This window comes from Corythoichthys intestinalis, chromosome 8 (genome assembly GCF_030265065.1).
Source record: "Corythoichthys intestinalis isolate RoL2023-P3 chromosome 8, ASM3026506v1, whole genome shotgun sequence".
Lineage (NCBI taxonomy): Eukaryota > Metazoa > Chordata > Actinopteri > Syngnathiformes > Syngnathidae > Corythoichthys > Corythoichthys intestinalis.
This window is the reverse complement of record NC_080402.1, coordinates 31,583,854-31,597,297: the sequence shown is the minus strand read 5'-3', so window position 1 is coordinate 31,597,297 and position 13,444 is coordinate 31,583,854. Positions and strand designations below refer to the sequence as shown.

Genomic DNA, 13,444 nt, shown 5'->3' with positions numbered 1-13,444 from the left:
CGTCACGTGACCAAAACAGGGTGCCTCGAAAAACATTATATCAGTATATTACACGCAGTTAGGACATTACAGTATTAAATAAAATAAAAATGCATAAATTCATTTACACAACAAATCCCAAGAACTGCATGTAGTTTATGAAAATTAACGTCATATGAAAGAGTCGGAGATTTGTTGGTGCACTGAGAAGCTGGACCAACAAATCACACTCCTGACATTTAAAAAAACTTGAAATTTGTGGCATCTTGGGAGCAAGCACCCAGGATTAAACGGTATTTCAACATGCCAAAAAGACTGTTGCATTTACTGTCTTTTTTCAAAAAGAAGGAAGATGGTTCAAAACGAGTCAGAAAAGCACATAGAAAAGAAAGAAAAAAAGGAAAGTCCCACAGCATGGCAAGTGGGCATTTGCGTTTTGTTTTCAGCACCTTTTTCTGCATAATGTAATTTCCGTAACTGTGTGCCGGCCCGTGAAGGGGCCATCGGACAGCAGAGTGGTGACGTAGCGGGAAGTGAGGAGGAGAGTGCGGCGTGAGAGCGAAGTTGGCGGTCGCATGTTGCAGCAGTCTGCTGTTATTTTTGTTATTTATTTAACTGTTGCCACAATAAAGTGAAGGAAGCCATCATTCACTCCTCTCCTTTCTATTTCCCTATTCGGGCTATTACAATATGTTCCGGGACCTGTCCACGTGCCGTCATCCCTGCGCTGTCATATGTACTTTGCGTTCCGCACCTTATGATTTACAAATTAAGCACTATTCCACAACAGTTGGCAGCTCTGCTTTGACAAAGTCATCAGTCATCTATCCAAAAATCACACTTACTTTTTTGCAAATCCTTGATCATAAGCAGACCGGTTGAGGAAGCAGGCATCTTCAAAGTCTTTGTAGCAGAGAACACGACTCAATGATGGTGTGAAATTCATTCGCTAAGTGCGAACAAAAGATGTCAATTTACGTGCCCTGCTATCCTTCAGCCACTCATATAACTTTTCTTTAGGTTGAGAACAATACATTGCCACACACCGCCGTGGCATCTTACCGAGAAGCAATGCAACAATACTGTGTGTATGGCGGACTTCCCTCGCAGTTCTCGCTGTGACGTAATTTCCAAAGATTTTCCGAAGATTGTCGAAGAAAAGCATTTTCGTTGTCAAGAGCGTTGCTATGGGTTAAACAAAGAATCTGGAAGGGTTGCGTTAAAAAAAAAAAAAAGAAAATATGCTTATAATTGTTTAGCCATTGATATTATTCAAAAAAATGGTTGGCCAACCTTACTTCACATTTGGTCTTTAATTGTTTTGGGCCATTTGGGTGATAGCTGTGTCTGCATGAGGTATTCATTTGTCCAGAGTGGACCCACTCCCCCTAAAAAAAGTGTCTTCTGCTCCTAACTCTTCTTCATGGATGGCTAATTTTCCCTTCCTGACCTTCCTTTGTATGGCTATGACCCCTTTCATACCACCCCCAGCCTCCACTCCCTGGAATCGCTGCCCTCCCGCCCCAAATGCTCTTTCTCCCAATGTCTACGCTGCAATGAATGCAAACGTTTGACATGGCCCTTCGGTGGGCCTTGATCCCAGGGCGACATTTTTTTGGGGGGGGGTTGAGGTGACAAGCGAGGTGAGATTTGGAGGGAGGTGATGAGGCGGGAGGAGGAAGGGTGGTCCGCATTGGGCTGAATGATTCCCAGGCTTTGACAGGGAATAAGTGGCTATAGGCTGGTAATTTGTAATGCTACAAACCTGCTGGTGGTACCGTCAGGCCTATACAACTCCCTACACAAGAGAGGGAGGGGGTGGATTTTTTTTTTCCGTACAACAACAGACACTGACACTTCATTATGAATTGTGGTAGAAGTTATTGCAAGCAAGACCACGTATTGGTAACATCGATAAGTGGCAAAAGTTGCAAGCAAGACTACTCATTTGTAACATCGATACCATAAGTAGAGTTTGCCTTTTGGGGCAGGGGGGAAGCACAATATGTTGATGACCCCAAAACGCGGTCTCAGCAATAAAATTAACTTACAAGACTATTTAGAATAATAAGTTGACAATGAGTGTTTTTTGTTTCCCATCATTCTTGAGGGGAATTCTAAATCAGGCTGTTTAGGCAATACTTTTCGCCAAGATCATCATCCATGGAATTTGGTACGCCTGCCGGTGTCGTGCCAATGTAGATAACCCAATCAAAAATTGTATCCCCTGGGCAGAGCCATATGGAGGTAGATTTGTGTCTTTATTATTCAATCATAAAAAAGTTGCTTCAATCAAAATATATATTTTCAACCAAAAAAGTCACTTAAAAAAAAGTGTTTGAATGCAAAAATAAATTTGAAACTCAAAAATCTCAAAAAAGCACATTTCAGCTATTTTTCTTTTCTTTTTTTTTTTTAATGAAGTCAAGGTTTTTTTTTTGTAGTTTGGGTCACATTTTGGCGAGGCCATTTTTCTCTTTATTATTCAATCAAAAAAATAATTTGCTTCAAAAAAAATATAGATTTTCAAAAAGAAAAATCACTTCAATCAAAAAAAAGAAACATTTCAATCATAGAAAAAGTTTTTGAATGCGAAAAAATATTTGAGATTGAAATATATATATATATATATATAAATACATATGAACACTTAATTTTTCATTGAAAAAATTTTTCTCTAATTGAAGCAATCCTTTTTGTGTTTGGGCATTTGAATCTAAATCATTCAATCCCCCCAAAAAGTTGCTTCAATTAAAAAAATAATATTTTATTATTATAATATTATTATTATTATTAATATTATAATCAAAGAAAAAAAATCAATTTTAAAAATATTTTTTTCTCTATGATCCTCGTGAGGAATAAGCGGCATGGAAGATGAATGAATATATATATTTTTAAATTATATGCAAAGCAAATGACTGTCTTAGGTGCTTGAAAAATAATTTCGACCCATTATAGAAATGTTATTTTTTGTTCATTTCATTCATTTTTGTTGCAGTTTTATTGCTTCACAACTATATATATATATATATATATATATATATATATATATTAGGGCTGTCAAACGATTACAATTTTTAATCGAGTTAATTACACTTTAAAAATTAATTAATCGTAATTAATCGCAATTAATTGCAATTCAAACCATCTCTAAAATATGCTTTATTTTTCTGTAAATTATTGTTGGAATGGAAAGATAAGACACACGACGGATATATACGTACAACATACTGTACATAAGTACTGTATTTGTTTATTGTAACAATAATCCACAAATGCCATTATTAACATTCTTTCTGTTAAAGTGATCCACGGATAGAAAGACTTGTAGTTCTTAAAAGATAATTGTTATAGTTACAAGTTATAGTAATTTTATATTAAAACCCCTCTTCATGTTTTTGTTTTAATAAAATTTGTAAAATGTTCAATCAAAAGTAGAGTCAATATAATAAGAATAAAATAACAATAATAAAAATAGAGTGACCAAAGTCTAAGTTTTACGTGTATTTTGCATAGCTATTTTGATATGGAACTAGGGGTGGGCGATATGGCCTTAAACACGTATCACGATAAATTGAGCAGATTTACCTCAATAACGATAAATGACGATAAAGTCGCCCAAGCGGACTGTTATATAATTTGAAAATCTGAATCAATGCATGAAATACAGATGAACAGTTTCTTGATTTAGTTACCAGCATTCAATTTGATATATTTAACAATTGTACATGCAGTCTAAACATTAAGTTTATTAAAATGTATTGTAAACAGTAAGAATTCAAGTATGAGCATTTATAACAGCGTGTATGGCTTGAACAATGTACATTGTCAAAATCAATATGCCTGTGCAAACATGTCATTGTAACACAAATGACTTGCAGCTTGAACAGTACACTTCAAAAAGACAATTTATTGTTAATGGCTGCTGTGACATAATTATTCAATACAAGTGTTTACTTTATGGTTTCAGGTTCCCCCCAGTGCATTTTTTAATATATGCACGCATACATGAACCCCCAAACAGACATACATTAAAGCTATATTGATCTTCTGCAAATGAAACACTTAAGATTTTATGTGAGCAATAATGACACAGAATTAAGCACATACAGAAAAATAGCTGGGGCCATTTCTCGGCCATATTATAAGTTTCACCGTTGGATTGTGCTTTATGCTGAATGCTTTACCATCAAAAAAGCTATCAGAGAAATCACACACAGTCAGATACAAAATAACGCGACATAGTAATTCCTAGATGCAGTCCGTGCCCAATCCACTCATTAAGTTCAGCCATTTCGACAAGTTTAGAGCCGCTATCCGACTCCATCACGTTCATTTGTAGCGTTAGCCGCTAGCGGACGCTAGCGTTAGCCGCTAACGTTAGACTGTGGCCTGGCTACCAGTAGAAAGCACCATCTCCGGAAATCGTGAGAACAAGGGAGGACAGCGGGTGAAAGCCCGTCAGGATGCCACCAAGAGTCTACTAAATGTCGGGTGAAAGTTTGGCGAACCTCCCTTAAGCCACACTCCATCACGTTTTGCTTGTAGCGTTAGCTGCTAGCGTTAGCTTACCGGCCTTCTGTTTGATTGGCTTCCTGATGATCACGTGACTCCCTACGTAAGTACATTGACTGGTTTCTTAAAGGGGAATGAACATAGACGAACAACTAGGGCTGGGCGATATGGCCTTAAACATGTATCACGATAAATTGAGCAGATTTATCTCGATAACGATAAATGACGATAAATTCGCCCAAGCGGGCTGTTATATAATTTGAAAATCTGAATCAATGCATGAAATACAGATTAACTATTTCTTGTTGATTTATTTACCAGCATTCAATTTGATATACTGTATTTAACAATTGTACATGCAGTCTAAACATTACATTTATAAAAATTAGGGCTGTCAAAATTATCGCGTTAACTGGCGTTAATTTTTTTAATTAATCACGTTAAAATATTTGACGCAATTAACTCACTTGCCCAGCTCAGACATATTTAAATGTCACTAGAGGGAAAGGCCCACCTGTTAATTGTGTTTTGCGGAGTTTTGCTGCCCTCTGCTGGCGTTTGGGTGCGACTGATTTTATAGTGTAAGTAATTATTGCCATCAACAATGGCGGGCTACTAGTTTATTTTTTGATTGAAAATTTAACAAATTTTATTAAAACGAAAACATTAAGAGGGGTTTTAATATAACATTTCTATAACTGATTTACGGCTGATTGACGCATCTGATTATTATCTTTTTTTTATTCGGCGGGGGGGGGGGGGGGGGGGGGGGGGGCAAACGAGACTGTGGCGGGCCGCCACAGTCTCGTTCATTTGTGGGAAACACTGGGCATTACTCAGAGTCTGGTCACTCAATTCTTATTATTGTTATTTTTATTCTTCTTATTATATTAACTCTACTTTTGATTGAAAATTGTACAAATTTTATTAAAACGAAAATATGAAGAGGGGTTTTAATATAAAATTACTAGAACTTGTAACTATAACATTTATCTTTTATGAACAAGTTTTACTATCCATGGATCACTTAAACAGCATGTTAATAATGCCATTTGTGGATTTATTGTTATAATAAACAAATACAGTCCTTATGTACCGCATGTTGAAAATATATATCCATCTTGCGTCTTATCTTTCCATTCCAACAATAATTTAGAGAAAAATATGGCATATTATATAGATGGTTTGAATTGCGATTAATTACGATTAATTAATTTTTAAGCTGTAATTAACTCGATTAAAAATTTTAATCGTTTGACAGCCCTAATAAAAATGTATTGTAAGCAATAAGAATTCAAGTATGAACATTTATAACAGCGTGTATGACTTGAACAATGTAAATTGTCAAAATCAATATGCCTGTGCAAACATGTAATTGTAACACAAATGACTTGCAGCTTGAACAGTACACTTCAAAAAGACAACTTATTGTTAATGGCTGCTGTGATATAATTATTAAATACAAGTGTTTACTTTATGGTTTAAGGGTTTTTTTCCCCCCCAGTGCATTTTTTCATAAATGCACGCACAATAAAAATAGCTGGGGCCATTTCTCGGTCATTATAAGTTTCGCCGTTGGATTGTACTTTATGCAGAATTCTTTACCATCACAAAAGCTATCAGAGGAATCACACACACAGACAGATACAAAATAACGCCACATAGTAATTGCTAGATGCAGTCCGTGCCCAATCCACTCATTAAGTTCAGCCGTTTCGACCAGGTTAGAGCCTCTATCCGACTCCATAACGTTCATTTGTAGCGTTAGCCGCTAGCTAGCGTTAGCCTGGCTACCAGTAGAAAGCACTGAAAGCACCATCTCCGGAAATCGTGAGAACAAAGGAGGACAGCGGGTGAAAGCCCGTCTGGATGCCACCAAGAGTCTACTAAATGTCGGTTGAAAGTTTGGTGAACCTCCCTTAAGCCACACTCCATCACGTTTTGCTTGTAGCGTTAGCTGCTAGCGTTAGCTTACCGGGCTTTTGTTTGATTGGCTTCCTGATGATCACGTGACTCCCTACGTAAGCACATTCACTGCTTTCTTAAAGGGGAATGAACATAGACGAGCAACACAGAATCAAAGCGGGATGAAAAGACTATTTTCTTGTTTTATTAATTTACCGAATTTACCGACATGGTCAAAATTACGTCGGTCATCGTTAAGAATTTCGGTGACGGTAAATTTTCGGTTTACCGCCCTGCTCTACGAACAACACAGAGTCAAAGCGGGATGAAAAGCCTATTTTCTTGTTTTATTAATTTACCAAATTTACCGACATGGTCAAAATTACGTCGGTCATCGTGAAGAATTTCGGTGACGGTAAATTTTCGGTTTACCGCCCAGCTCTATATGGAACGCCAGTTCATTTTGCATTGTTGTTTAACTGTGTGTCAGAATAGGGCCTCATTACTATAGACTTCTTTTTGTGAACATTATTTTTTTTTTGAGAGATAGGAATATTATTTTTGTTGTGCTTTCACTAAACGATACTTATGTTTGTTGTGAAGGAGAAGCTTATGCCAATAAACCGCACGGTCCAAAGAACGCCTGTGTCCACTCGCCTTTACTGTATAACATATATCTGTACATATCTTAACCAAAATACAACAAGAGACACATAATCGCCACTAAAAGAAAGAAAACTTACCGAAATATGTGTGGAGCACAAATAGCAATTTGCATTGCATTGTGAATACAGCATAAACGTCTCACAACTACTAATTCTCCCACGTTTAGAAGAAATTACATGAGTATGGAACGGCGCTGCCCCCAAGCGGCCGGTGGCATTCTCTTCACTCTTAATGTCCATAAACGGCCTCATTGTAATCTGTTTGAGGCAATGTGCGAGCGGGTCATTTAGTACATGCGTTAATTGCGTCAAATATTTTAACGTGATTAATTTAAAAAATTAATTAACGCCCGTTAACGCAATAATTTTGACAGCCCTAATATATTTATTTATTTATTTATTTATTTATTCATAGGAAAATCAATTACATGCAGAGACACTTTTCAGGCACCGGGGGGGCCTGGCCCCCCTAGCCCACCCTTAAAATCCGCTTATGATCGATACGTGGCAAAAGTTATTGCAAGCAAGACAAAGCATTTGTAACATCGATAGATGCTTTTAACATTTTTTGTAGCATAAGTGATAAGCATATTATGTACATTACAGGGATATTTCACACAAAAATGTTTTGGGGAACCTCGTAAAAAAAAAAAAAAAAATAATAATTAAAAATATATTTGAAAACATTCATTTTGAAGTTCATTGAAAAAAAATGCTTTATTTAATTTAAAAGACTGTATTTTCCCAAATAGACACCAAGAATTTTTTTAAGCACACATGCCCACAATGACCCCCCCCCCCCCTTTTTTTTTTTTTTTTTTTATTGTATCGTTACAGTGTTATATAGTAAGCTTATTTATTGATATAGTATGGAAAGTGGTTGGGAAAATCCAGGAAATATCCTCACACATTTAATTCTATCATTTTTCCTAATAGTTTTATACTGAAATAGTCAAGAATGAGAACTTGCGAATGCGAGTTACATCCTTTGGGAAAAAAAAAAAAAAATCAGTACAAGAAGAGAGTTCGCAAATGTAAATGGTAAATATTCTTAACTCAAAAGGCCTATGTTCAATCAACATTCTACACTGCGACTGGAACTGACTCCAAATGTGTATTTCAAAATACATAATCACGTCTCATACCAATATTTGAGAATCATTTTTTTTATATTATCAATATTAGCAGTTTTTTTTCAATGCTACTTGCTAGGTATTTCCAATTATTTTGAGAGTAATTCCCTTTTCTGCAACCTATTAAAAGTTCATTCATTCATTCATTCATTTCCCATGCCGCTTTTCCTCACGAGGGTAGCGGAGCCTATTAAAAGTTTATCAATTTAATTTATGGGGCAGTGTTATTCTTTAAGTTGCAAGTACTAGAAATTCTGTGTACAAATGTGGCATGGAAAGTCATACAATTTTTACAAAATTTACCAAAAAAAATAAAAATGATGTGGTTGCTCCTTAGGACTTCTTAATCTGTTTGGAGACATAACTAATTACCAATTTCGCTAACTGCAATTTTTTCATGTCCTCAACTTGCAGACTGTGACACTTACTGCAAAGCATCAAAAGGAAAATTGAAAATCAACATGAAGAAATACTGCAAGAAGGATTATGGTGAGTCACTGGTGTCTATTTCCATTCATTTAAACGGGGCAGGTAGTAGAAATAAAATGAGTAGAAATGGTTAAACATAACCATTAGTAATGTGATGTAAGCGAACATTTTGCCTTTTTTCAGTACAAACTGTCAGTTTTGAATGCAAGCTATGAAGAATTGTCCTTCAGCTCCACCTTCTGAACCCTCCAGATAATTCCCTGTGCACATGCTTGGTCCCTGTTTGCAGTAAATCCTATAGCCTTAAGACATTTCCCAACCCATCCTTCTCAGTTCCACATGTTGCAGTTTTCAGGAGAGACATTTCACCGACAGCTTACCCAGCTGTAAAGATTAAACATTACATCTGCCGGGATGAATAAGGCAGCTGAAAAACAGAAGGATATTTCAAGGAAAGAGGATAATAAAATAAGTCAAAAGCCGAATCAATGTGACAGACACTAGGGTTTGCTCCATGAGAGATCCTCATTAAGGAGGGTAGGGACTCCCCCCTAAAACTCTGATGCGCTTCGCTCCGCATTCTTGCGAGCGTTTGCCTGCCACGCCATTCAAGGTGTGGATAAGATGTATGACCTCTCCCCCTTTTGCTCTCCTTGTCGATTGAAGTGCTCAATCGAGCATCCCACGACATACCTCTGCACCTTGACAGGCAGTACGACTGAGGGTTTGTTCCACAGGGATTTGGGGGTGTTGGGGGATTATTTTAAAGATGCCTCCATCCCCGGGGATGGCCCACCATGTCGTGAGAATAGCCTTATCATTCAGATCAGCATTCATCAGCGACAACGTTGATGAATTTCCTCAATGTCAGCGTGTACGTTAACGGTTTCCTGCAGAAACCATCAGTCATCACAGTACAGAGCGCCCGCATGTGGTGTCGTGCATGTAATTGCTGAGATCTGCTTGTACTGAGAGATGAAACATTAGGACCCAAGAGCTGGACCAGGGAACTTATGTGCGCATGCAATATGGACCTCAAGTTTAGAAGTTGGGGTTCAGAGAATATGGAAATGTTTCCTAGACTGACAAGTTATAGTAAATAGTTACAGAGGTGCCTTGAGATACAAGTGAGACATAGATTTCACTATCAGTTGACGGGAAACGAGGTGCGGGGCGTTCTGTAGGGGGTCTATTATCAAAAACTTAAAATTCAAATATTTTCAAAATCAAAGCCGCTGGCGACCTAAAACCAAAACAGGCATCTCCCTTAGGCATATATGAGTCTCGGTGAGCATCGGCCTAAAAAACATTAAAAGTCAAATAAAATCCTGATTAACAATTTTTTTCACATAAGTATAACAAAACTTAAAATGGCTATAAAATTTTCAGGTGCTCCGCTAAATGCACAAAAATTTTGAGATAATCACCTCCATTTTCAGGATCAATAGCAAAATTTAACATATCATAGAAGTTTTTGCACGAAATAGTGACCAAATTTTTTTTGTTGAGTGCAATCTTGACGCAAGTTTTCAACAGCTAATAAATCACTCAATTTTCACATTCGAAACTTAATACTTGAGGAAAGCATGCCGAATCATCTTAATTTTACTCAACAAAAGCTAAATTACCATTTTTCTAGATACAATCACAACTTATTTAGGTTGAATTCCGATGTCACTATTGCCTCAGCACGTCTTGCCGGCTATCTGGCCCTCGTCGTTTATAGATTGAAATGTTACATAAAACGTGAATACGTGAAAGTCTTTTTTTTTTTGTGTGTGGATGCAGAAATGTCTAAATTACTAGTTTATTTTTGTCAAAAGACAGGCAGTTGAACGAAAATTACCTGATAATTTGAATATGAAGTTACGCTATTGTGTATAGATACGGAATCCAACGTGGTGACTGTCACAAAACAAAGGGCTTTCTAAGTTGAAAATTCTTGTAAGTAAATGCGTAAATCCCGTAATTTCTAAAGATAGGAACATAAAACAGTCTAGATTCTTGGTTAGAAGCAGAAAAACGGGCAGTCATTCATTTTACATAAATATTTGAAGCCAAACTTACGCTAATTTTTTCCCCCATGAATTTAATTTTTTTTCACAACGTTTCAAAGTGCATGCATGGTGCTATTTTATATAATATTTACCTTGAATCCTTGACCAAATCACTCTCGAGACACTCTTGCCTGCTTGTATGCACTAAAACGTTCGTCCTGTTTCCACCTAAATTGGGCGTTAGAACGCAGCGTGTTTGACTTTATCGCTGTGAAAGCCTGCCACGACGCTCTGCCTGGCCCGGCCCCCTACGGGAAGCCGTGGTGCAATGTCTGTAGGTGTTGTCTCCTCAACTGAAAGTGAAGTCTATGAGTAATATGAAATGAGTTTTGGAATAGAGGCAGTCATTCGACTACTCAATTACTGTGGCAGTCAACACAACCCAGCTTACTTCACAATTAGAACGACTGGCAAATAGATGCAGTAATTCTTGAAAAAAAACTGTCTTCAAGCAGTTTAACTCATTCACTGTCACTGATAGCAATAAATGATTAATTAGACCTTCACAATACATACGATCGCTTCGACACACAATCTTTGCGACATCCGACGTCAAATTTGACTCGCCATTTGTTTCTACGTCCGACGACATGCTCGAAATACGTTTTATGATAACGCCGCAGATTCTTTGTTTTGCCGCAAGACGGACGCACGGCGGATTTTCTTGCGAGAGAAATCAACACCTGCTTGACATAGGACCATTTCGACTTACAAACAAGGTCCTGGAACGAATCAACTTCATATGTAGAAGTACCACTGTATATCGTTTCAACATCACCATTGCGATATTCGCATGCGCAAAAGTCCCATCACAGGATGTGTGATTGTTTTATTTTTGTTATTTTTTGAATACGCAAACTTTTGTTTTGCTTTGTAAATGCAGCAAGTGTGCAGCGACATGGCCTCTTAGATCCCTTTTATAGACAGCAATCTTCATCATTTACAGATGAACCCCTTTTGCCTGGATTAAACAGTATTATATGAATACAATGTGGTCATGGTGAGTCAACCAAAAACTTCCCAAGCATAGCAATGCAAGTCATCCGGAGAAAATTCTTCTAGTTTTAATATCACAATATATGTCGCAAACCACCAAAAAGTCGCAATGTCGTTTTAATATCATTTAGCCCTACGTCCAATCCATTTGAACTGGGAGGGAACTCCCAATTTTAATTGTTATTAAATTGTTATTTGGTAGTCTTTTTTCTCATTGAACAACATATGCCATTTTTTTTGTCATATTCAATCGGAAACTATATTTGAAATACTTGAGGGCAAGAGACTATTTTTTTATTACAGCTTGAAGCCTCTTGTCGAACCATGACTATCAATTGCCCAAGTGCTGTTTATTGAGTGACTTGAAGAAAATCATATGGTGCTAATCTCACCAAACGGCATCTCATATTTGATAAAGTCAGTTCATTTACTGTTTCAAAGTACCACTTTATATCCATTGTTATATTTATTTTAATCCAGAGTTCCTGAACGGATTGTCTTTAACCTTCATTCATTGTATTATATTGTTGCTGCAAATGTGGAGAGCATAAAAGGTTCAAATGGATTTAATAGTGCAAATATGACACAAGAGCTTTATTCTGCACAGCTACGATCGTGGTGGGGGCTTGCTATTAGCATTATGCACAAAAAGGCTCTCGTCAAAGCCATCAGAGGATACACAGAACCACCACAGACCAGGAACCAGATCCCTGCTTACTATTCAAACACTCCACAGGATAGAAAGTGAGTTGGGGTTTTGTTTTGAAAGGATCAGCAGGAGAGCCGGACAGCATGCTGCGTTACAAAATGATGCTACTAGCATCTTGGGGCGACATGTCGAAAGATTTAAGGTGGCCCGAATGAGTGGTACACTTACAGCAAGTAAAGATATTTATCAGAATTTAACAACAATGGTACGAAATAACATGCTGTGTGGCAGAAGGTTCACTTGTGCAGGGCCGGGGTCACAGCACACTGGTTATTTGTCAACTGAATGGCCTTGAAGTTTTAGCAACAGTGTACTCTTGGGGAGTCGTGAATTCGAAAGTTTAAAGGACTTGCTTGCTTCACTGAACTCAATTTCAAAAATAGGCTACCGGGAAGCATAATGCGATCAATATTGAATTATTAATTTAGATAATTCATTAAAATGTGTATCCTAATTTTATACATTCAAGTTCATGTTATTTCAGGTTTTTTTTTTTTTTTTTAGTACAGTATAATATTATAAAGTAGGCATGTGCCGATAACAGGTTTCGACGTATACCGTAGTATGAAAACATCACGGTTTCAAAACCGCAAAAATTTTCCGTCCCTAAGGTATTAGCGATTTTTCATGTACCATAAATGCAGGGAGAAATACCTCGCTTGCAGCTGCAAGGCTCAACCATCCCCCACTGGTTGTTTCTCAGTGTCAGTGAGTCAGCTGTGCAACACGATGGCTGGAGGAGGTGAAACTCCTGAACTTTTTCCCCCCCATCGAAGAAAACGAAATCGCTTGCATGGGAAAACTTCGGCTACAGAAAAGTTACAGACGGCCGCGGCATAGAGGAGGCGGGCCAACCAACATGTAAAATATGTGTGCGGAGGGTGGCTACTGAGGAGACAATACCTCCAATATGATTTCGCATTGATACAGAATTAAAGGTTAGTCAACACTAAAGCTGACATATATATATATTTTTTAATTATTTTAACATTATACTTATGTTCCAGTTTGCTAATATGTTTTGAAATATAAAACTTAATTGTTTTTTTAAAC

The 13,444-nt window shown here is 37.2% G+C and overlaps 1 protein-coding gene across 2 annotated transcripts in view; it reads left to right on the top strand.

Moving 5' to 3' along the window:
- ntn1a (netrin 1a) overlaps nucleotides 1-13,444 on the top strand; it is a 113,913-nt gene that overhangs the window by 93,674 nt on the left and 6,795 nt on the right. For both annotated transcript variants that reach the window (XM_057843592.1, XM_057843591.1), the window contains one exon: nucleotides 8,615-8,689. In XM_057843592.1, the coding sequence (XP_057699575.1) occupies nucleotides 8,615-8,689 (75 nt within the window). The remainder of the gene's footprint in view (nucleotides 1-8,614; nucleotides 8,690-13,444) is intronic.